Here is a 26,521-nt window from a genome sequence, read left to right as displayed (position 1 = left end):
AAATAAATAAAAATGCAGTGGTTCTTCATTTATTGTATAAATTATCCCAGGTACATGGCAATATGGCAACAACAAGTGCCAATCATTTGAGGTAAAACTCAGGCATCAAAGAACTTCCCACAAATAATTTCCTTGGAAAATATACAGCATAACATCAAACAGTACTAAACACTCAAATACACAAGAACAAAGCACCATGAGTGAGGGGCAATAGAAACATAGTTAGCAAAAGCAGCCCTGCAAAAATGTCAGATACTGCAATCAAAACCACGAAATATAAAATAAATATGTTATGATTCATAAAATGAAGTTTAATGATAATAACAAACAAGTGAGCAAAGTTTTAAAAGAATCAAAGAGAATTCCTGAAAGTAAAAAAATAAAAATAAAACATTTTTGAAATAAAAAACTCAATGGATGAGTTTAACAAATAATTAGAAATAACTTCAGAATTAGTAAACTGGTGAATTGAATTGAAAAAAATTATCCAGAGTGCAGCCCAGATAGCCAAAGCATTAGAAACTATAAACGAGGTCAAGAGGCATTAAAAAAATCAACATACTGTTTCATGTACAAAAGAGTAACAATGATGACTGTCACAGGCTCCAGACTGGAACTTAAGACTACATTAAATGTGAACATTTCAAAAGCTCCCTGAAATCCCAGTTATTTTACTAGAATTATTACTATGTTACTCAAAATTTGTAATTATAAAGCAAAACTGATTATATTCAAATTTTTTGATAAATTCATTTAATGAAAATATATGTATGTATCAAATACAGGTTTTTAAATATATATATATATGTTTATTGATTTTTAGAGAAAGAGAGGAAAGGGGAGAGAGAGAGAGAACCATCAATGAGAGAGATTTATTAATGCCAGTGTGATAAAAGACACTGATAACATGGCCTAACAGATCAGAAAAACAGGACATTCAGTATGATAGCAATAAAAGCAACAACATATTAATTTTAAGACAGTCCTAATAAGTCCTTATTAGTCTTTGGAGGCTTTTAGGCACACATATTTAGGTCTCTAAAATTTAGAAAGTAGAAAAATAATACAGTAATTCTTTATTATGACTTTTAAAAGTTAAAAATATATTCTTTTTAAAAAGATTATGAATGTCCAGTAAATAAGTGCTATTTCAGAATCAAGTACCACAGAAAAATTATAGCTGTTTTTAAAATAATGCCACAATTCTGCCATTTATCAAATATAATTAAATGCAGAAAAACTGCTACCTTATTCATTGTGGTTATTTTTTTTAAACCAATAAAAGTACTTTTTTCTGCAAATACTTACCATCCACTCAGATATAATAACATCCACTTTTTCTACAGGAAGATGAACTTCTTCAATCTTTCCTTTAATTAGTATGATAGTATCTTCAAGTTTATTTAGTCTGAAAATTATCATAATGAATTAAATTAGTATGTTTAACAGATTCTGAAAACTAGTCAAATTACATAATTTCTTGACAACTGTTCAGATTATTTTGTGGAACTGAAAGCATATTCAAAGTTTATTTCCTGGGCATATAATTACTTTTTGGTCACTTCATGAATGCCCAGGATTATTTATAGTTAATACTGCAATACAATGAACATATTTAAAACTTCATCCTGAGCCCTGGCCGGGGGGCTCGATTGGTTGCAGCATCATCCGGTATACCAAAAGGTTGAGGGTTTGATTTCTGGTAAGGTCACGTATCAAGATTTCGGGTTGCAAGGGAGGGAACCAATCAATGTTTCTCTCTCTCTCTCCCTTCTTCTGTTTCTAAAAATTAATAAAAACATATCCTTGGGTGAAGATTTTTTTAAAAACCTCATTCTGAAAAGAAATTGGAACTTTATCAGGAATACATGTCAATATAGTTACTAGGTCTTTTTTAATTTTTTTTAAGGGGGGGTGGAGACAGACAGACTAGCCAACAAAAGTATGTTTTAGAAGGAAGTGTATTATATTGAAGAGAGAATTAGAAGCCAGAAGCTCTTACTTTGAATCTGATTCTCTAGCATTTGTCAGTTAAGTGATCTTCAGCAAATTATAATAATCTCACTTGAGCCTATGTGTTCATGTATAAAAGAGACGAACGATACCAGCCCTATCCATGTCACACAGCCTATTATGAGGATCAAATATTTGTGAAAGTGCTATATATCTTCAAGCACTGCATAATAGTAATGATATTGTGAATAACAAAATGTTGTACAAAACTTGAAACTGTACTCCAATCATAAATTAACTTTGTCCAACAGCATTCATTAGATATTTCTACATGTTTGGTTATAAGATTAGCACCTATTTTTCACCCCTCCTTTTGCAATCTTAAATAAATTACAAAGTTAAAGAGAGAATTTCCAAATGCTTAAAACCAAGCTGTTAAGTTTGCATCTAGTTAAATAAATTCTCAATCTTCACAGGATGTACATGTGAATTATAAAGGATTTTTTTCTGCTAACAAAAAGGGATTTTCCCCCCTCAACTTCATCAAGGTATTATTTACATAATAAAATACATTAAGGGTAAATTTTGTTGACCAATTTTAAAAAAACAGAGATACCTGGGTGACCACCATCATCATCAATATATAAAACATTTCTATCTCCTCGAAAAGATTCATAGGTGGTCCTTCCTTCCCAGAAAATCCTCCCATCCACAGGCAACCACTGATTTTCTTTCTTTCAATTGCATCTTAGACTTGTATTTTGAGAAGTTTCATATAAATGGAATCATAATGAATGTATCCTTTTGTATGTTGTTTCTTTCAATAGGCATACCTTTTAGATTCATACATGTTTTTGTATATATAAGTAGTTCATTCTTTGTTATTGGTGAGTAGTATTTCATGAACAGATTAAACACTATTTTGTTTATCCACACATCTGTGGATGAAATTCTGGGCTGTCTCCAGCTCTGAGCTATACTGAATAAAGCTGCTATAAATATCTGTGTACAAGTAGAATTGCTCTGTCAAATGGAAGTGTATATATAATATTTTAAGGAACTGCCAATTTGTTTTACAAAGTGCATATATAATTTTACATTCCCATTAACACTATATGTGCATTCCTGTTGATTCAAATCCTTGTCAACACTTAGCAATTTTGATATTTGAAATGTAAATGCATGGTGAGATTTTTACTATGGTTATAAACTGCATTTTCCTAATGACCAAGCATTTTTTTAATATGCTAAGTATCCATTTTCCCTTATTGTCTTCTGTCCAAATTTTTTGCCCATTTAAAAAACCCAGTCAGTTATAACATTACTACTGAATTTTAAGAGTTCTTTACGTGTTCTGGATAAAAACCTTGTCAAATTTATGTACAGTGAATATTGTCTACCATACTGTGGCTTTTTCATTTTTTTAATGGTATATTTTGAAGAGCTAACATTTTAAATTTTGATAAAAACATTTTTTCTTTTGTGTTCGTGCTCTTGGTGACATATATATGAAATCTTTTCCTTCGTCAAATATTTTCACCTATATTTTCTTCTATAATCTTTTTAGTTTCCATTTTGAGTTAATTTTTCCATATAGTATTGTGTTCATTTTTTTCCTTATCAATACCTATTGATATGGTATTAAAAACCTTGTTTGAAACAACTATCACAAGTAATAGCTTCAACTTTGTTGAAAAATTATCACTAATTCATAGAATTACTTTTCGGCATCTCTGTAAAAAATCAATTAAACATATACCTGTGGGTTAATTTCTGGACTTTCAATTCTGTCCCAAGATTTAGATGTCTATCCTATGCCAATACAACACATTCTTGATTGCTACAGCTTTAGATTAAGTCACGAAGTCTGATAGTATACACTCTTCAACTTTATTCTTCTTACTATTCTAAGTCATTTGTTTCCATATGAATTTTACGATCAGCTCTCAATAATGTTTCACACAGTTCACATCTTAGACATATTTTGTTAAATTTATCACTAAATGTTTGATGATTTTGGTTGTATTATAAATGGTAATTTTTTTAAAGTTTCAATTTCTAGTTGTTTGTGGCTACTAGTAGCATAATAGATTCTCACATTTTGACCTTGACTCCCATGATTATAATAAAGTTTTGTTTTTTAGCAGTTTTAGTGGCTATTTTGTAGATTTCTTAGGATTTTACATGTACATGACCATATCATCTGGGAGTAATGACAGTTTTACTACTTCTTTCAATCTTTTATTTCCTTTTCTTGGTTTATTGTACTTATTAGATCCCCAAGACAATGCTGAATAGAACTGGTAAGAGTGGACAACCCTCCCAGTTATAGGAAGAAAGCATGAACTATTATTGAATATGACACTCGCTGTAGATTTTTATAGATGTACTTTATCAGGTGAGAAAATTTCCATCTTTCCCAGTTGATGGGTTTTCCTCATAAGTGAGTTTTAAATACTCCTATTCATTTTATATCTACGTATTCTATCAATTATTGACAGGGGAGCATTGATATCTCCTAACATGATTAAAAATTTGTCTACTTTCCTGGTAATTCCTGTCAGTTTTTGCTTCACATATTCTGAAGATTTTATTTGTTGATTATAGGTATAGCATTATTATATATTCTTGATTTGATCTTTTTATCATTATAAAATATCCTTCTTATACCTATCCTAAGATGGATTACTGTCTTGCCCTCTCCCCAACACAGGAAGTAGAATAGTCCTCTGAAGCAGTAGGCATGCAACGAGTGCAAGTAACCTTTGACTTTATAACAAAGTAATTTAATGGTATTGATAGAGATGATGATAGATGTGGAAATCAGGACTTTTCATTCTTGAGCATTTTGTATAACCTTGTTATTGGGAAGCCATTAGAATATTCAGAAGGCAGTATCTGACTGTCTTATTCAATTACCAAGAATGGTACTGCATGATGTTTTTGACATATAAAAGAAAGGGAGCACCAACAAGAGAAAACATAGAGGGAGGAAACAAAACCAGCTCGTTGAGAGGGGTAGTTTAGATGGCTTGTGAAAAAAAAAAAAACAGTATGAAAAAGAGGAATAGATGAAGTTTACTAAGGAATTATTATCGAGCTTTGTAGAGGATGGTTCAAATCTGGGTAGCCATTAGGGTCTTCACAGGCTTATTCTTTGTAGAAATTATTGCAGAAAATGAGAAGGTAGATGGGGAAGAAGTTAAAACAGCAGACCCACGATTCATGCACAACCTTTACTAAGGGACATTCATTCCCTGGGTGAATTTTTCATTAGAAGTGACTTAATGTCCTTGCATTGTCTGGGAGGAGGTTAGAAATATTAACAATACACTTGGATATATTTTAATTTTTCAATGTCAAAATGTTTCATGTTCTTTATAGAAATTGATTTTTGTATATTATGTATTCAGCAGCTTGATACCTTTATTATAACAAGTTATTTATAGTTTATTTCTGAGGTGTATATTCATAAACCTATTAGTAGTAAACAAGAATAGTTTCATTTCCAATTCTTACACCTTTCTTTTTATTGCCTTGTTATGCCTTCTAGGATATCCTTAACAGTGCTGAGTAGAAGAGGTGATGGCAAGAATCCCTGTCCTGTTTCTCAACTTGAAGTGAATGCTTTCAATGCTTCGTTAAGTTGTAGGCGGTAGGTTTTGTTTTTGTAGATATTCTATATCATGTTGAGACATACCTTTCTAGCTCTAGTTTGCTAAGAGTTTTAACACAGATATATTGAATGGATATAAAATTTTATCAAACATTTTTTTTTAATCTATTGAGATGACCTCAAGAGATTTTTCTGGTTGATTTTCACATATTTAAACAACCTTGTACTCCTGGAATAAACCTTACCTTTCAATATATTGCTCAATTAGTTTTCTAATACTTTGACTATGATTTTTGCATATATGTTCTTAAGTGAATGACCAGTAATTTTCTGTTCTACTGCCTCAGTAGAGTTTTGGTGTAAAGGCTATACTTGCTTCATACATGGATGCTCGATTCTTAACAAAGATGATAATGCAAAGTAGAAAGGAAAGGCTAGATTTTTAAACAGATTAAAAAAAAAAAAAAAAAAAGAATACAGCCAGACCACTACTTCTTACCATAGACAAATAACAATGCCCAGTAGATTACAGACCTAAATGTAAAACACACAACTATAAAGCATTTATAAGAGAATATAGAGTATCTCCATAAGGTTTCTTACTCAACTTACAAGTAACAGCAACCATAAACAAGAATGTCGTTACATCAAAGAACACTACAAAGGCAATGAAATGGCAAGCAGGAATGAGAGAAGACTTTTTTTTTTTTTAAATATATCTTTATTGATTTCAGAGAGAGGAAGGGAGGGGGGGAGAGAGAAAGCTGGAAACATCAATGATGAGAGAGTCACTGATCGTCTGCCTCCTGCACGCCTCCCCCCCCCGGATCAAGCCCGCAACCCAGGCATGTGCCCTGACCAGGAATCGAACCGCAATCTCCTGGATCATAGGTCGATGCTCAACCGCTGAGCCATGCCCGGCCGGGCGAGAGAAGACTTTTATACTACATAAAAGCTATAAACAACTAAAATCTTAAAAATATAAAGACTGTTTACAAATAAATAAGAAAAAGAACCAACTCAAAGGAAATACAAATGGCAATAATTACATGAAAAGATGCTCAGGCACATTAACAATCACAGAAGTCCAAATTTAAATTGCAGTAAGATACTGCTATACAACCAATAGGAAAATTATTTTTAAAGGTAGACAATACCAACCAGAACTGCCACATATTGGTAAAAGAATAAATTGGTCTAACCCTTTGGAAAACAATCTGGCAATATCTAGGAAATTTGACAGTATGCATACCGTAAGGCCTGCAACTCTTTGTGCAACTATATACTCCACATGTGTATACACCAGGGCAAACATATAAAAAATGCCTAACAAAATTCAGAGTAACAGCTTTAAAATGCACAACACAAAATGTCCATCAAGAATAGAAAAGAAACATTGTGATATATTCATCAATGGCACTGTATACAAAAACAAACATGAATAAACGAGCTACACGCAACATGAACACAAAAAATAATGTTGAGCAAACAAGCTAGACAAAAGGGATGCAATAATAGATAATTTATTTAAAGATCAAAACTGAGTAAACTAAACTATCTTAAATGGATGCCCATCTAAGTGGTTAAAATATAAAGCAAAGCAAGTACATGGTCACCATTAAAGCCAGGATAGTAGTTACAGGCAGGGACATCTCACTGAGAAAGGGGACATGGAGGTGGGCAGGAGTATAAAGTGCTGGCCACGTTCTTGTTCTTGTGAGTTATGCATATTATAACATCTTTATGTTTCATTCACTTTTTAATAAGTATGTTTTATTTCACACAAAATTTTTAAAAAAAGGATGCTTATATCATATTTGAGTTTTTTCAAGGATATATTTAATACAATTCTTTCTAATGAAATTGCTACAATTGCTTACTATTGACTGAAGTATTAAGTCTTTAACAGTTACAAACACTTCAAAGAAAACAAAAGCAAGCTTCTTAAAAGAACGAAACATTTCCATTGCCTAAAAATATCTTCAGAATGCTTATGCTGAAACAAGATGTGTTCTGTAAGAGGCCATCTGCTCAGGCTGTTTATTGTCTCCTACAAGTCATAATCCTATTTGCATCAGTAATTACTTGTTCAAATATAAATATAGCAGGAAAGATTAAGATTTCAGGGAATACACATACACACACACAAAAAGGCCATAATTCCCAGTAATTCTGAATTAAAATAGCTCAACACAGACATCATTCACGTAGATAACCACTTTCATGAGACTGTTCACCTTAATCAACATCTGATATCTTACTCATGAGAAAAACTATAGATTTTACTTACTATTCTCAAGTAGCTACTCATTAAACCTTACTTTAGCATAAAAGCATTCTATATGAATTCTATCTCTGGAAACACCTGCTCAAAAACTACCATAACTTTAACCTATAGAAATATGACATTGTAATAAAAAATGTAATTTAAGTAAATCTCTTAAGTAATCCAATAGGCAAGAAAATTATCAATTTTTCTGAGTGGAAATTTTGTTAGAAAAACCAACACTTTCCTTTCTCATACCAAGATCATAGGTAATTTTTAGTTTTTCTTTAACCTTTCTTATTTCTTCCTAACACAAAAACATCCCCCCTTTCTTTTTTTTAACTTAAAAGGGAGGAGAATTGGGTAGGGAAGTCAATTTGGCTACACTAGAAACAATGAATGACAGCTATAGGAGGCAAAGACAAAGAACAAAGAACTGAGGCAGTTACATGCAGATGCACTGATTCAGGTGACACATATAAGAATGTGAATTAAGGCATTCACATAGTTATTGGGTAATGATGCCATTTTATATACCCGAAGCCGTGGACCAAGATAAACCAGGATGATAGCATATTTAAAGTAAACATGAAGATCTACACCTGATGTGCACCTGGTATCTGTCATGGGTCTACACCACGGCTGGTCACAAAGCAGGTATGTGCTGCCGATGTGACCAGCTCTTTGAGAACTATGAACTCTAAGACTCAAGCCAATTTCCTTGGGTTCAAGCCAATACATCTCTCATGTATCCCTGAAGTTCACAGGTAGAGAGAAAAGTACATTTTGGTGTGACTCGCAGAGAAAGAGGGATTACTTGGGAACCTGTACATGACCTCCTTATCGATGGGTATCTTTTTCTTGCTGCCCCTGGACTATATCCTTTGCTCTAATAAATCTTTGCTCTGAATGTAACTTTACATTGAGTCATGTGAGTTCTTCTAGTGAACCACTGAACTAGTTGGGTACTCATGGGATCCCCCAAGACAGGACCACTGAGTGGACAGGAAAAGTAAGGGGTTGGTAGGGTGGGAGAAGAAATGAATTTAGTTTCCTTGTAAGGTTTCTTGATCACCTTCATTAGAATTCTGTAGCTTTTGAGTAGCAAAATAGTAATCATTTTAGCCTCATCAGTAGTTCGAAATTCTCTTCAGCTTCAATGTTTTTATTGATTTTAGAGAAAGGGAAAGGGAAAGGGAGAGACAAACATCAGTGAGAGAGAAACATTAATCAGCCGCCTCCTACACGCCCCTGATGGGGGACTGAGCCTGCAACCCGGGCATGTGCCCTGACCAGAATGGAACCTGCAACCTCTCGGTGCCTGGGACAATGCCCAACCAACTGAGTCACACTGGCTAGGACTTATGTTACTTCTATTAGACTTAGAAACAAAATATAAAGGAACTTCCCTTACTTCAAGAATTTATGCTGATGTATTTTGTGATCTTGTTCTAAATCTTATATATATATTATCACTACTTTTTAAATCATTATGTTAAATTACTGTATTCTCAGAAACCTTTACTCACCATCTAGCAAGTATCAATTTGCTAGGTGTTAGGGATAAAAAGATTAAGAAGATAAAGCTCCTATCCTAGAAACTAGAGGACACTTACATAAACATAACAACAGATCAAAATATTCTCTAGGCTTTTCTTAATGTTTCATTTCTAACAGCATTCTAGACACAGGCAATATAAAAGATTGCATCTCTAATGTCATACTGAGATTGAAAGTACTGTACTGTGGCTATATGATGGATCAACCTTCTTATGAAAACTCCTCTGCAGTAACATTCAAAAGTCTGAATAACGAGCAATTCCATGACAGAGCCAATGAGAAACAATCAGAGTAATAATAAAAATATTACCAGAAGCTACTTCTGCTTCCTGAGCGTGAAAGTGTACAATTGTCTGACAACTGAATAGCTTTGCTATCCTTAGGTAAGTTTATGTTTCTGAAATGATCATTCACTGCAGAGTTCCAAGTATGACAGCAAGAATAAGAAACAATTTCTTATTCCTTCTATGTATCACACTGAGTTCTATTTGACCCTGCTAATATAACACCTTTGAAAATCTATATTCTACTTTATAGCTGTCTGCAACCTCAGAACTGCAAGTCTGACCTTTTTCTATTTTTATTTATATGTAATATATATTATACATATAAGCCCTAATATATATCAGTTTATAGTAAAATGAAAACTTACTCCATTTTAAACTCATTTCTTTAAAGATGTTAGACCTCTTTTTTAAATAGAGAAAAGAGATAAAAATTATTTTATTATTTTGAACACAATTCAAGGATTGTAAATGGAATACATTTAAAAGAATAATGAAATATGCATTTAAAAAGTATCCACCTTTTAGAATTTAAAGTGTTTTTAGATTTAAGCTTATGGAGTTTAATAGAAATTCTGCCGTGTACAGATTTCTGACAGAGAAAGACTCTTCAGAAGAGCTAAAGACAACTCACAGCTTGCTTGCTAAGGAAGGAGCTGTTTTCACTGACTGATGACAGTTCTAGAAGGCTCCAATATGCAATCAAAGACAATCAGAAAAACAGAGTAGATTTCAAGGGAGGAGAGTGAGTACAGAATAAAACTGGTTAAAGTTTGAAGTTTTATAGTGTAAGAGAAAAGAGACTGTGAAATAGAAAGAATACAGAAAAGAGAGTTATCGTATTTTGATAGGATAGCTGTAATAGATAATCATTTTAGAAACATAACCAACCAAATATAAAATATTATTTTGAGGCATTGCTGCCAAGATAAACATATCACTAGTACTACCAATTAATATGATTACTGCTAACATTTAGTAAGCAGTTACATGCAAAGCAACATTAATGAATTCAATCCTTATAACAATCTTATGAGACAGACACTACCATGAACCTTATTTTATAAATGAAGGAACTGAGGATTAAAGAAACCCATTATTATAAAGCTAATAAGTCAAAAAGCCAAAATTAGAAATCAAGTCATGTGATTCCAGATGCTAAGGGAAGTATGCTATGCTGCCTCCTAAAATGGTAGAATAATGGGCCAGTATATCATGGGGATATTAACAATAAACTTTCCTGCATATTCTTCTATAGATACATTCACAAACAGAATAACAGAAGTGAGTTCACTCTACAGTGTAAATTTCAAAATTTTGAATGGAAGACGAAGAGATGGTTATAGCTATCTTTTCACAAAATAAAAAGCAAAGGAGAACATTGCTGAAGAAATGGTACAGTATTGACTTATCCAAAACAAAAAGGATTGATTTTCAAAGTTTATAGGTCCTAAGTAAAAGCAAACTATTGAAAGCAGCCAACTGACGGTAAGGATGGACTGTGGAGTCAAGGCTGCCTGGGGTCTAATCCAGGCTCTACTACAAATAAGGAGAATTACTTCTGTGAAATAAAATGAAACAAAACAACACATAATAAGTGTTATCACTATTCTTTTCCTTTTCTTCCATAAAGGAATTAAAATGAAAGCACATCTAGTCTTGCCTTGTAGAAATGAAAAATGACAAATTAATACATAAATGGACATGGTCTTTCATAAGATGAGAACTTCTAATAGAAATTCTTACCATAATCTTACTATCAACAATAAATTTTTTATAATCTTCTAAAACAGTCTCTTCTTTGTGATATGGTACACATATTTGTTTGGATGGCAATGTACAAGCAAGTGAGGATGCTCTTTATAGACCCCCAAAAATGATGATGGTGTACTTAATGGTGTAAGAACTAAAAAAGTTTTACTAGAATACAGGACTCCATATGCAGCATATATGCATATTCTCCAATATGAAAGTTATAACCACAAACTTGTATCTATGAAAACCTAAGCAAGATCAATGTAATATTTTTCATTTACATTAATTTGGTACTTCTTAATTAACAGTAACAGTAGCTAACTTTACCTACTATGTGCTAGGGAGTATGCCAAAAATTTGTATGTATATTTTACTCATAATTTATTTACCTTACTCATAACCAGATGAGGTAGTCATTATTATTATTTTCATTTTGAGAGTGAAACAGCTAAGATTTCAAAAAGGTTAGATATAATTTAATCAAAGTTCAAATAACTGGTAAGTAGTAAAGAACTTGACTCTAAGCCTGACTCAAACCTTGTGCTCTTAACCACAAATCTATACTTTTATATTATGCTATAAAATCTAAAAATTTAAACATTTTACATAATCATATTTAAATTTTATACTACTCAGAAAAGATGAATATTAACCAATTTTAAAAATAGAACAAAAGTATCAGTGAGGATCATTTAAGAATCATTGTTGGGGATCTAAGGTACAGCATGGTAGTTACAGCTAATACAGTATTATATACTTTGATGTTATCGCCATGTAAAAAATAGTACTTATGTGACACAATGGAGGTATTAGGTAATGCTATGGTGGTAATCATTTTGCAGTACACGTATAAATGTATCAAAGCAACGCACTGTATACCTCAAACTTACACAGTGCAATGTGTAAATTCTCAATAAAGCTGGAAAAAACAGAGTAGCTGAGGGGCCTCCTATTAATTCTTTATTCTGAAAATTATCCTACGTTTCAAATGCAAGGTGCTTTTATTAAGTATACAGTTAAAAAAATCTAGTTCTATAAGCTGTAGTTAAAATAGAGGTCTTTTTACTAGGACATAAGCCAATCATAAAATCAATCACCTAACTTATCTCCTCAAAGAGAGGAGATAGTTTTAGAGAATAAAATTAAGTTTTAGGGGATAAACTAAATCCGCTCTCCCTTGTTTGTATCCATTTTTGAATTTACTTATTTTAATCTGAAGGAGGAGAATATTGTCAAAAAGAAAAAGATAACCCTTAGGCTTTAATCGAACTGCTGTTTGCTAAAGAAAATATTACTGATATAAATATTTAGTTCTGTAGAGAGCCCTCTAACAATATCACCCTGTATATCAATGATTTCTAATTTTATATTACAATTAGCATACTTATACCCATAACTGGAAAGACAATAAATTATATAAAAATAATTTTCATCAACAAAAACTGTGAAAAGATCATTCACAGATCAAACATATCTAGCTCAACTTAAAATCGTACTCTGGAAAAATTTTTACTCAAAGACACACATGTCTTGAGTCTGCATTAGATAAGAAAACCTGTTGATCATCAAACTTAAAAATAACCTTAAATCAAGCCTTAAAATACATCTACCTTATGATATCCATTGCCTGGTAAAGGATTTCAGATTGATCAACTCCAAGAACCTTCTTTGCCCCAGCTTTAGCAGCAAACAGAGAGAGAATTCCAGTTCCACAACCAACATCCAAAACTACCTGGTGTAATAAAGATAAAAAACCAGATGTTATTGAAAAGGTCTAATACTTTAAATTCTATTCATATTTTTTGTTGTTTCTGACTAGTAATATATCATTAAATTTTAAAAATTTATCAAATATGGTAATTTCTATTTGGGGAAACTGAGGATATCATTACAATGGGTTGTTTTAAATTCATAACAGTGTATCTTGCCATAATCTGTTGCAATCAGACACAACAATGTAAATTTAAGAGATGTTTTATATGAAATAAGCAACTTCCATAGACTTAATAGAAAAGTATTTTGTTTTTATTTTCTTTATTATATGCATATGCTAATTTGGATTTAATAATTCTAAATTTAGACAGAAATAAACTATCTCAAGTTTGAATGGCAGGAATTAACTTAAGCAGGATAGCCTAGATTCCATAGAATTAAAAAATCGTTATAAAGGAATCATGGATATAAAATACCATCACATCTCCATTCCCAAAATTAAATATTCAACTCATTTTAACAATACAAGTACAATAAAAACAAGTTGGCATCTAGAATTTAGTAACTTGAGAATTTAAGTTTTGAAAATGATACTCATTTGTGAAATACAGAATTTTTATGCATAGAAAATGCAATATGCTTTTACTTCCCCTTTTTACAAATGGAAACATATTATACCCACTGTGCTATACATTGCTTTCTCTAATTTAACAATACAGAGCTCTTTGCATATCCTCTTATAGAACATTTCTTACATAGCTGAATAGGATTCCATATTACGGCTATAACATAATCTACGGGTCCAGTTCTCTTGATGGGGCATTTAGATAGTTTTTGAAATTTTACTATGACAATGCTGTAAATAACCCCACTCACACATGAGCAAATCTATAGACTATATTCCTAGAAGTGAAAACACTGTGAAAATACTGTGTCAGAGAGTATATATGTATTTATAACCCTGCTAGACATAACCAAATTACCCCTTATAGGGCAATTCTACTCATGAAGACTCCAACCAGCAATGTGTAAGTGCCCATTTCCTCACAGGTAGACTAAGCCCATGGAACAGATAAAAAACTTTCATATTTCTGCCAATCTGTCAAATGCAAAATAATGACATACTAGTCTAGTTTTAACATACATGTCCATTATCACAGGGTTTAGCATCATTCCTATATGCTGTAGAGCTATTTGTAGTTCTTTTTTATATGAACTATTTATATCCTCGCTCCATTTTTCCAGTGAGTTACCAGTCCTTTTCTTATCAGTTTTCTAATCAAAATTTTCTTACCAAATCTTATCAAATAGAAGTTCTTTGTAAATCAAGGAGATTATACCTCTATAATATGACTTGCAATGTTTTTTCTCAGCATATATTTGCCTTTGATTCCACTTACAGTGATTTTTGCTATGCAGAAATTTTTTACTAACAGTCAAATTCATTAATCTTTTCTTTTATGACTTCTGGATTTTTATCATAATTAGAATAACGTTCCCCATGTTCTCGCATATTACATCCTCATACATTTCCTCCTAGTACATTTATGGTTTCATTAAAATGCAGTTTGTTTTCTTATCATGGTATACACTAAGAGGTATGGTTCCAAACTTACTTCTGTTAAGATGGCTAGCCAACTGTCCCAACGTATTACTAAAAAACCTGTGCTTCCCCCACTGATTTGATATAGGGCTGCTATGGTCTGAATGTTTGTGTGTGTGTCCCTTCCCCAAATTTGATATGTTGAAATCCTAAACCCCAGGGTGATGGTATTAGAAGCTGGGGCCTTTAGGAAGTGATTAGGTCATGAGAACAGAGCCCTCACAAATGGGATTAGCAAACTTATAAAAGAGGCTCTCTCTTCCTCTTCCCCTCTCTCTAAAAATCAATAAAAACATCTCAGGTGAGGATTTTTTTTTAAAAAAGAATTATCTCTAAGAAAAAGTGCTGAGTGATGAAAGCTACAAAAGGATATGTATCATACACTCCAATTAGAGTCTGTATTCTTTTGCAAGACTATCTTACACAAACATATATATAATTTTTATTTAATCTTCACTTTGCAAATGAGGAAAGTGAGCTCCAGAGAGGGAAAGAAGTCCAGAACCACACTGCTAATTTGTAAAGCTAGCATTCAAACATAGGTCAATCTGCTTCTAAAGCCTATTTTAAATTATATTTTTAATTGTATCTTAATTATTTATTATATCTAGCTCAGAATTAGATAAGTGAGGAAATAAACTAAAACTTGATAGAATAAAAGAGGTAAAAATGACAACAGAATAAACTAACATTTATAAAGTCATGAAGGAATTTGATTCACTTTTTCTAAAAAAAAAAGGGAAAAAGTGAATTTTAACTGTAGATAATAATCAAAAGCATAAAGAAGGCACCTTACTGTGAATTTCTTCATTGGACCACAAATGGAAATTAATTATGAGAGTAAAAACACAATTAAATGCCACTCAAAGTTAAATTAAATCTGAGAAACCATATGGTCTCCACAGGAGCTGTGAATTGAAACAATATTAAGGAATGAAAGAAAATGGGGAGGAAGGGAGGGATGGACAGAGAAGGGAAGGAGAGGAGGTAGAAACACATTTTTAAGTACAAGCACTTTTGTGAAAAATCTCTTCTTGCTATATAATATGATATAGAAGCTAGTGTTGTGATAATAAAGTTTGCCTACCTAATGGAGATAAAAGCAAACAAAAACAATGATAATAAAACTTAGGAAAACATTATTTCATACATTTTAAAAGAATTATATTTAAATAATTTCATGAACAGAAATTATATGACCTATATATAAAAAATAGTGTAACTTAAAATGTAACTAATGGATGCCACCCTAATTACTCATTCTATTTCAACATAATGGTGTGTAAAGTGTAGTGGCACAGGGTAAAGGGCACTAGACTAGGACTACAACCCCTCAGGTTTGTTTATTTTTAATGGCCTGTTTTAGGGCAAGTCAATTACCCTATTGGTTTCACGTTTCCTCATGTGTAAAATGGAGATAAACACATGCTCTATCTAGTTACCAGAATATTAACAATGAGACAATATAGTAACAATGAGACCAGTATAGTAACAATGAGACAATGTATTTGAAAGAAGTCTATAAATTATCAAATGTTATTTAAATACATGGTAGTATATTTTCTAAATCTGGACCCACAGTATAATAAAAAAGTATCCTAAATCATTTAAAAATATGAAAGCTTTAGATTTTTTAATATTTTTAATTACAGGAAATCATACCCTGAATGTGCTTTAAGGAGTTAGAAATTGATACGTGTAATACTTTACATTACAGTATATTTTTGAGAAACCATAAATGCCAAGCAAAAGTAATTGCACATCGATAAGTTAAATAAAAGCATCTTAGGCAAAGAACTAAAGAAATATACTCCCAACTTATTAATAAGCCTTTTTCTGACTTTAGCAGATTTAATATCTTCAGTAAGAGCAGTAAACAGAACACAAAATAATTATAAACATTCTATATTTTCCTCGGTCATGTACTTTTGTCTGAAAATGTAAAATATAACGTATACAACATTTCTATAATACTATTACAAATAAAAAATGAGAAGCAGAAAGTATAAAGTCTATGAACCCAGTAAGATGTGCTCCATATACATAGAAATATTCAGTTACTTAATTTCTATGATTATTAATACTTGTACCTTTTTTAGTATTTTCTTACACATTAGAAAACAAAATCTATTCAGAAACATATTGGAAAAGAAACCTCTAACTTACTTTCACTTACGTTCTTATGTTATGCATGTATATTAAAAAGTATTAAGAAAAGATAATTCAAAGAAAGACAAAGATGGTGCTTTTATTATAACAAAAATCATAAAATTTTACAACCAAAAGGGTTTAAAATATCATTTTACAGATGAGGCTCAGATTCACCACTTGTCTAAAATTATTCTATAGCTGGTTCCTGAGAAGCCATGCAAGACTAGTGATTCCTAGACCAGTACATGCTTAATTTCTATATTCACATAGTAAGGAAAAATGAAATTAAAATCTGAGCATAATCTAAATATAAAGAAAAATTTCTAATAGTAACATATCTGCTTCACTAAATTCTTAATCTCTGCTATAATACATATAAAAAGCAAAGAAAGCTAAGCACAAAGAACTGATAAAACTAAGATTTAGAAAATGAAATCACTATTTGTCTACAATGGACATTAGCAAAAACAGAGACACAACATCATAAACCTTTCATGATAGCTACTGCTTTGGCCAAAAGATATCAGAGCACCATATAAATTTCATTCACTGTGCAACTCAGCTAAGTCATAAGTGAAACACTGTTAGGAAATAGGTATGGGAAATGAAAAGTCAATCTATATTATATTCCAAACAATTTAAAAATCAAAATATAAAGATTGTCAGTCACTGCTGCAATATGATGTATAGCCCATGAATTAACCTTAGACAGGTGGTTTTTTTTTTAAAGAGGAGGTGATATAAAAAGTTATACAACTTCATAAGTTTGGAGATAAGTATGTACCTATGAAACCATCACCACAACCTATGCCATAAAATATATGTTCATCACTTCTAAAAGTTAAAAAAAAAAAGGAGGTGAGGCCCTGGCCGAGCGGGTCAGTTGGTTAGAGCAGCATCCCGATACACCAAGGTTGTGGGTTTCATCCCTGGTCAGGGCACATACAAGAATCAACCAATGAATGCATACATAAGCAAAACAACAAAATTGATGTCTGTCTCCCCCCCTCCCCCTTTCATCTCTCTCTCAAGTCAATCAATTACAAATGGAAGTGAAAGGAGAATTATAGAAACCTGGTATGTTATCATATACATTGAAGTGCAAAGTGCAGGGAAAGTCCCAAGCAGAGCTATGTAAGTGGCAGAATGACAATATTTTTTACTAAATTAGTGAACTAATTCCCAATAAAGAAGAACAAACAGAAAACTTGTACTTTTAGAGGTAACCTTGAGAGGAAGAGAGGAAGGAAAGAAAAAAAAAAATTCACATGGGAGGAAAAACAAATTATACAAATTTCAAACACACACATACACAGTGTGAAAGATCATCTTTGAAATAATCCGAAGCAGTGTGAAGACTAATTGTAAAATTTAAAGTGCCTCATAAAGGGGTAAATAAATGAGGTCTTAAAGGAAAGCATGTAATATAAATCCTACCTTACATTATTTGCTCCTATGTACCAGGAACTTCTTAAAATTATTAATTCTTAACTAATTAACAAACTGGAATACTAATGAAAAGTGTGCTTTGGTATGGGGATTAGCTGATACATTTGAAATTCACAAGAATTACAGTAAATAAAAAATATGGTTTAAACAATATTATCTGAATAACCAAAGTTTAACCAAGCTGTGTCTCTGTAATTAATGATTTCAGTTTAAAAAAAGAATATATTGAAGTGACAGACAGTACCAATCAGCATTTCTGTTATCAGTATTGTGCACCACAGAGCAGCATCATAAAAGTCTCCCATGAAATAAAGCCAGAGTACATTAAATCAACTGCTATCACAATGATGACCCAAGAGAGGATTTCTACTGTCCAAAATCCACATGAAATGTACAGTTCTGTAGCCTATGCTACTCACCTTGTCTTTGAAGATATGTGGATTTTTGTATATAAAATCTCGGTAACTTTCTGTCCGTATTTTGTCCTATGGTAGAGAGAGAAAATGTTGTATTTACAGAATAGTCTAAACAGATAAGGGTTTTTTAGAAAGTTATTTGCTATTTTATTACACATTGCTAGTTCCCATAGCTACTTTTTGCCTGGAAAATCAAGCCTAATTTTATTTTCCTAAAAGAAAAGAAGAACAGAAATAGCAACAACACACACACAAAAGTTTAAGAACATTACTGAAAGTCAAATAAAATCTAAGTTCTTAAAAATGTACATATTTTCGTCTTGACATGCATTACCATTATAAGATTTCAACTGATAGTTAAAGCTAATAGAAAATGAACAGGATATTTTGCTCCTTTTAATAGGGTCTGGAATCTAGAGTCTAGCTCCCTGTATTAGAGTTATGTTAAAATATCAGAGGGAAAAAAAATAGGTAAATGTAAAGTTACAGTTATGTATGAAAAATGAAGCTTAAACTGACTATGGTTTTTCTAACAAAGTCATTTGTCAGCACCTATCTGATTTATAATCCTGTCTTCTTTCTACAAATGTCTGTAGTAGGAAATGATGCTTAAAAGCCTATAAGCTTAAAAGTAAATCATCTGAGCCCTGCAGCTGACATTATGAGATTTCTGCACTCTGGAGTCTCACATGACCTGTGTGACAAGGTAGGCACTGAATGCTAACATTTATGTTGGTTCATGAATAGAGCCGATTCCCTTTTAAATTACCTCAGTTGAGATACATACAAACAGCAAATTAAGCAGCAAAGGGCTCTGTGGCCAACTGAGTAAAATGAGTATGATAGAAATAACAGACTGGAAATTCTAGTTTTGGGTTCCACAGTAGGATAAAAAAAATAAAAGTAGTTACATCAAGTACTACAATGTAAAATCTATACAATCCATACATCCTCTCCCTAAAAAACATTTTTATGCCAATATTGGGATTAAAAAAAATTTAAAGGAAGCCTTAAATTAAAAGAGGAAATTCCATAATTAATTCCATGTTTTCTGATGGAATTATTACTAATGGCTTTACAAACAAAATTTTAAATCAAGTTTATGAAATCTTTCCCTGATTTTAAGAATTACTAAAAAATAAAAATCTAATGTTTAAATAAGTTTACATATATTACTTTTCAAACTTAAAAAAACATAGCGTTTCAAACATTTTTACACTCTTCTTACACCATAACCAGTGATTTTTGCTGACACAATAAAATCTACAAGGGGTGAACATCAGTCGAGGCCAGTCAGTTGGAAAGCTCTCACCAATCACACTGCTTCACCACTGCTCCAACTTAATCATTAGCATCCCAACTCCCAGTCACTTGGAAAGCTCTCACCAATCACACTGCTTCACCACCGCTCCAACTTAATCATTAGCACATCCCAACTCCTGTACTAAGTTCATGCACTGCTGCTCCGCTCAGCTATAATCCTTCATCCAGGCTCTCTCTATATCCATCTGTTTTTATTCATATGCTCACCCTGGGGCAATAAAATCCAAAGTGTACCTAACAGAGTGCCTCAGACAGAGCAGTTTCAATTTAATAACTGAATTTTTAAAGAAAAGTCCACTGAACATGAAAATGCAAGCATATAAGACTAGCCCTCATAATCATTTCTAAAAATTTATTCCAACAAAAGACAAACAGTTCAATGCAAAATAATGAACAGAAATTTAAAAATTATCTTTTTCACAACTTATTAAAACTGAGAAACACAAAAAAGAGTAAAATTAGAGCTCCAATACTAAAAAGCAAGATTCCTTTAAGACTCCTAAAGCGTCATGGAATTATTCCTATAAATATATATACTTTTTGATATGTTTTTATTGATTTCAGAGAGCGGAAGGGAGAAGGACAGACAGATAGAAACATCAATGATGAGAGTCATTGATCGGCTGCCTCCTGCACACCCCCCACTGGGGATATAGCCCGAAACCCTGGCATGTGCCCTGACCGGGAATCAAACCGTGACTTCCTGGTTTATAGGGTCGATGCTCAACCACTGAGCCAGGCTCTATAAATATATTTTTTTTAAATTTTAGCTCAGCAGGATGGCATAGCTGGTTGGAGCTTCATCCCATACACCCAAAAGGTTGCAGGTTCGAACCCCGGTCGGGGTGTGTACAGGAGGCAACCGATCAATGTTTCTCTCTCACATTAATGTTTCTCTCTCTCTAAAATCAATGAACATATGGGTGAGAATAAAAAAAAATTTTTTAAGAATAAGACAGCCCGGCCGGGCATGGCTCAGCAGTTGAGTGTCGACCTAGGATCCAGGCGATCGCGGTTTGATTCCCCGTCAGGACACATGCCTGGGTTGCAGGCTCGATCTCCAGTAGGGGGCGTGCAGGAGGCAGCCAATCAAGGACTCTCTCATCATTGATGTTTCTCTCTCTCTCCCTCTCCTTTCCTCTCTCTGAAATCAATAAAGATATATTTAAAAAATAATAATAAGACCAAAGAGTGCTTGCTTCGGAAGCACATATACTAAAATTGGAATGATACAGAGATTAGAGAAAAAAAGGAGTAAGACCAAAGACAACAGAAAAGTTACTATAAAATTTACATGTATAAATAACAATACTGTATATTTAAAAATGTACAGGCTCATGACAGTGGACAGAATGCATGAGTCAGCTAGAGATACAATGAGGAGAATGTAGAAAAGAAAAATTATTTAATAGTACAACTTGTGATAAATGTTCACTAGGATGAACAATGTTTTTTAGAAAAATGAAAGAGAGAAATTGATGTGTCTCAGATTTACAACATTAATCAACAATGACTCTTTTTCAGAAAGACAAAGTGGCAAAGGATTTCAAAAGGTTGTCTAGTCTATCCCTCTATCAACTGCACCTCTGGCATTCAAAAAAATTATCTTCATCTGAACTCCAGAAAGTAAGATCATAAGCTACCTTTATTTATAATTATAATCTCAACATATGTCAAAATAATGTCAGTAAAATATCTGAGACTAAGCAACAAAAATCCAAATAATATTCCTATAAAAGCAAGGCCAATTCTAAACATAAAAATAAGTCCTGTATATATGGTTTCTCAATTTAAGTTATTTCTAAAGATCAGGTGAGATTCTGGTAGTAGCAAAATCTTGAACAAATTATGTGTGCTCATAATTGTTTTTGATAAGAAACAGAAGAAATATTGGTTGATATAAGGAACATTTCATATTCAGCTACAATACATAACTTAGCAAAATATAAAGTGGAAAAGAGCTCTTTTTGAATGGAATATATCCATATTTCCTATGAACACTTAGTCATCTCCAAGGAGAGATAATCATATCATATAACACCTAAGGGGAACTAAGGCATGGAGAATTATATTAGTAAGTATTCTTAAAGTGATTCTCTAAAAGGGAAAAGATAGCACTGAAAACTTCAGGCTGGAACTGTAATTTATAATGTACATCAAAAGGACTTAAACATATACAATCAGATGTGAAGATCTTTTGGTTATTACCCTGGCTGGATAGTTCAGTTGGTTAGAGCATCATCCCAAAATGTCAAGATTATGGGCTCAATACCTGACCAGGACACATACAAGAATAAGCCAATGAATGCATAAATAAGTGGAACAACAAATCAATGTTTCTCTGTCTCTCTCTGTCTCCTTTCCTCTCTCTCTCAAAATCAATAAATTAAAAAAAAAATTTTTAAAGATCTTTTAGTTATTGATATACAGCTACAAGTATCCAGGACAGAGTATTAGAAATAAGTGCTCAAAGTGGATTTCCCTGATGATTGTGCTGAAGACAGTTGCATATACTATCTACTGGGAGTCTCAACCTTATCTGTCTGAAAAATGAAACACAATTTCTATACCAAGGCATTAAAGGTTCATGGCATTCATAAATGAAAAATGAAGTCAATTTCTTTTAAACAATGAAGTCAAATTCTTTTAAACAATTTTACCCTGGACTTAAAATAATATACTAGTTATAATAAGATAACTGTTATTTGTAATGTTATGCCATTACCCAAGTGACAGCAAGAAGTATAGACATGTCATTAGAAAAAAAAACGACATGGCATTGCTTTAAAAAACCTTAAGTAATTACAATTACTATTAATCAGCAACCTTCACTCTTTGATTCTACAAAACTGAACAAAATATATACATGTTATTATACATGTTACTAAACCCCCTGGTTATTTTTAAATGCATATGTTTCAGGGAAACATAGTCTTGGAGCTTCCATAAGATGAAACAATCTTTTGAGGAAGCATTTAGGAAGGAATGTTTTGTTTGTTGGTTTCAAGGAAAGGTAGTGGATTCTAAAATTCACAGAGATAAACATGTATAATTTTCAATAATTTTTATATTCCAACATTTGTTTTACTCTAAATATTTTCAGTTCTATTAAATTAAAAAATTACATCTTGCTAGTTTATAATCTATAATATAATACATGATAAAATGCTTACCTACCAGGTTTAACTAGAAATCTACTTGTATTTTATATGGACATTACCATTATAAAAATTAAAACCAGTCAAATACCTAATTTAACCAATTTATAAAATTCTTCTATATATCAATGATTTCAAATGTAAAAAAGTTTCCCATAACAACTGAGAATTATTAATAATTAAACTTTGTACCAAGGAATTATTTGCCCAAACTCAAGTCAGTATAGCTACTTAAGACAATAAAATTAATAATTTCTTTGTACATTTAAAGACAAACGTATAACTTATTTGTTCCTATTTAATAGCTGCTCTTGAGAAGACTAAAACAGTCAGCAGTTGTTTTTTTACCAATGTTCTATTTAAAGGAAAAGTAATTCCATAACAAAGATTAATAATGATCTTCAACAGAATTTAAATGACTTTGATGCTTCTGCAACCTTTTCAACCCAAAATGAGCTATCAAGCACCAAAGAGATTTAAAAAGCACTTATCAAAAAACAAAAATAGCCCAAAAAACAAAAAAACGTTTCCTAGAGCATATGTATTAAGAACCTGTCTTATTAAATGTTTCCTTTATTATGGATTTGGTGCATTTGTACTCTTTTCTAACCTTCAGCATTTCTTCATGTATCCCATAATGCCCGTATGAGCTGAAATAAACACCATCCTCATCCTCCTGGAGGTCTGCAATGGCAGTAGTAGATGCCGACCAGGTTCTGACATCTGCGTTCATCACAAAATCCTGAGCAAATTGTCTGTAATCAATTTGAAATACACCCTTGAGACAGGTTTATTGGACCATGAAAAAGGAAAGGCTAGAGGTTGAGGAAGAGGAAGGGGGCGGGAGTGAGAGGAGTGTGATGAGCCTTTTAAATCACATTCTATCTTAAGCAACTGAAAGCTCCCCCTGCTGGATCTTAAGCAATGGCATATTCAAACCCAGTTGTAAGTATTCCTTCTGCAAACCACAAAAGCACTGCCAACTGCAGATTATAGCTGTTTATATCTTTCACTGAATAAAAGAAGCCCATTACCTTTATTCAACTTTATTATTCTTAATATTCCAAAATCTTTTTTTAGTAGCTGAATCAATGTAGTACTATATTTCAACGCTATTAATACTCTTTAAAACCTATTATTCTCATCTAAGGGTGATAGGGGCAGAAAGTGGACCCAAATGGAGATTTACATACACCAACACCATCCACTCCAGCTCTGAAACTTAGTTCCCTCTCGGGTCACAACATATAAAGAATCTATAAGGTATATATGGGGGAGAAGTGCAAAGCCAAGGACAGTTAAGTTGTTGGTGATTACTAGGTGGTTACCCAGCATAAAATCTCAGAAACCAGAAAGGGGAACTACAATCAGCTACACTATCCTTCCTGCTGAACATTCTGGCAAACCATCAAGTGGTTAGTCAGGCAACAGCAACCAAATGACAAATCCAATAGCTAAAGCTAGAGGTATACTTGGTAGAAATGCAGAATCTCAGGCCCTACTCCAGATCTCCTGAATTAGAACCTACAGTTTAACAAGATCCCCAGATAATTTAAATGCACATTAAATCCTGAGAAGTACTAAGCCAGTAGAATGCTAATTTACTCACTGGAGAAAACTATCGTATGTACCTGATTTTCTTATTAAATACTACACTATAATTATATTTTGATTCTTTAAAAACAAAAATTTTAATCCCATATTTCCCCCAAACCTAAAAATATTAATCCCACCACTTTAAAAGCCTAGGAGAAGAAAAGTAAAATGGAGGAATCTATTAGAAATAGGATAATTCAACGTAAGGCAGTATCAAAGAACAAAGACACTTAAGAGGACAACACTCTCCAGAACAACTATCATTAGTATAAAATTATGAAGTATATGAGAATAGGCAAAACAACAGAATTTTATGTTAATCAATGAAGTCCACAAGGTATAAATTATTGCAAATATTTAAATACTAAAATTAAGTATCTACATTGTACTTTCCAGTATATGAAATGTCTTATCATATTCTACCTTATTATTATTTATATTATTTTGGGGTCTAAACAGTTTTTTATAAGACTGATAAATTACCTCATTCTTTGCAGATCCTCACGCGCTCTAGCTAATGCAGCTTCAGCAGACAGTGCCCTGGCTTCCATATGTTTCAATTTTTCAACAACAGAGGTATTTTCACTGAATCCATTGGGGAATGAGAGTGGTACTGACACTGGTTCATAAAGATCTTCTACATCTAAAGAAATAAATGGACATTATCAGGCCATCTTATAACATGATGCACATATAAATATGTTAGGAATAAATACATAAATACTAAGTGCCTATTATGCAGCCAACTGAAAAAAATTAGTAAAAGTACTTTAAATTAAGTAAATGTATAATTCTCTAACTGCTTCAATATGAATTTCAAGAGCATGCTGTTAGCCTAAGTGTTTTGTTCGTTGGCTAAAATTATACTGAACCAAAGCCAGGAAGAAAAAAAAAAGTCGAAGGAAAAAGCGCTAATATTTATTGATCACCAGCTATCTTTCATGTACATGCATTACATCTAAGTTCATCCTCAAAGGAAACCTAAAATGTAAATATCCCTATAATAAGTCATGGTAAAAATAAACTTCAAAATATTAAGTGACTAACCCAAAGTTATACAGCTGTTTAATGAAAGAACTAAGATTCAAACTCATGCCTGCCTCAATCACTTGGTTGTGGCGGTGTCTGCTGGATTTCTCCACTGAAAAGTTAACACCTCCTTTGTAGTTAATATATTTCTTGGGAAGATACTTTGAACTATGTAAATCATGTTTCACCTTAAATTTCTGTCCACTAGTAACCCTCGAAACTGTCAAGGCCATCAAAAACAAGGAAAGCCTGAGGAACTGTCACAGCTAAGGGGGACTTGAGGAGACATGACAACTAAATGTACTGTGGTATCTTAGGTGGGATCTTGGAACAGAAAGGGGACAACGGGGGAAAACTAATGAAATCTGGGTGAATAAAATGGAGTTGTGTTTTCTAGGTTTTTTTAAAGTATAGTATAATATTTGAAACATATTCCACAAAGGGTATGTTCATCTTACCAAACTGAAGTAAAAGGTCATCTTCTAATACTGGCTTCAAATACTCTTCTTTTTCCCAAGGCACTGGACTGTATATGGAATTCATATACTCAACTGTAGGATTCTGGATGTAAAATTAATTGTATGATTTTTCATTGCATAATCACAAAATCCCCCTAGCAAAAACTAGGAAAATTAAAAAAGGAAATCAT

General features: G+C 32.4%; 1 protein-coding gene across 3 annotated transcripts in view; it reads right to left on the bottom strand.

Moving 5' to 3' along the window:
• PRMT3 (protein arginine methyltransferase 3) overlaps positions 1-26,521 on the bottom strand; it is an 80,571-nt gene that overhangs the window by 49,781 nt on the left and 4,269 nt on the right. For all 3 annotated transcript variants that reach the window (XM_081155174.1, XM_081155176.1, XM_081155175.1), the window contains 6 exons: positions 26,331-26,433; positions 25,327-25,486; positions 23,858-24,002; positions 18,770-18,835; positions 13,045-13,166; positions 1,309-1,408 (listed from right to left, as the gene is read on the bottom strand). In XM_081155174.1, coding sequence (XP_081011300.1) covers positions 1,309-1,408; positions 13,045-13,166; positions 18,770-18,835; positions 23,858-24,002; positions 25,327-25,486; positions 26,331-26,433 — 696 coding nt within the window. The remainder of the gene's footprint in view (positions 1-1,308; positions 1,409-13,044; positions 13,167-18,769; positions 18,836-23,857; positions 24,003-25,326; positions 25,487-26,330; positions 26,434-26,521) is intronic.

This window comes from Miniopterus schreibersii (genome assembly GCF_964146895.1).
Source record: "Miniopterus schreibersii genome assembly, chromosome: 12".
Lineage (NCBI taxonomy): Eukaryota > Metazoa > Chordata > Mammalia > Chiroptera > Miniopteridae > Miniopterus > Miniopterus schreibersii.
The sequence above is the reverse complement of the archived record's forward strand: the minus strand, read 5'-3'. Positions and strand labels throughout refer to the sequence as shown.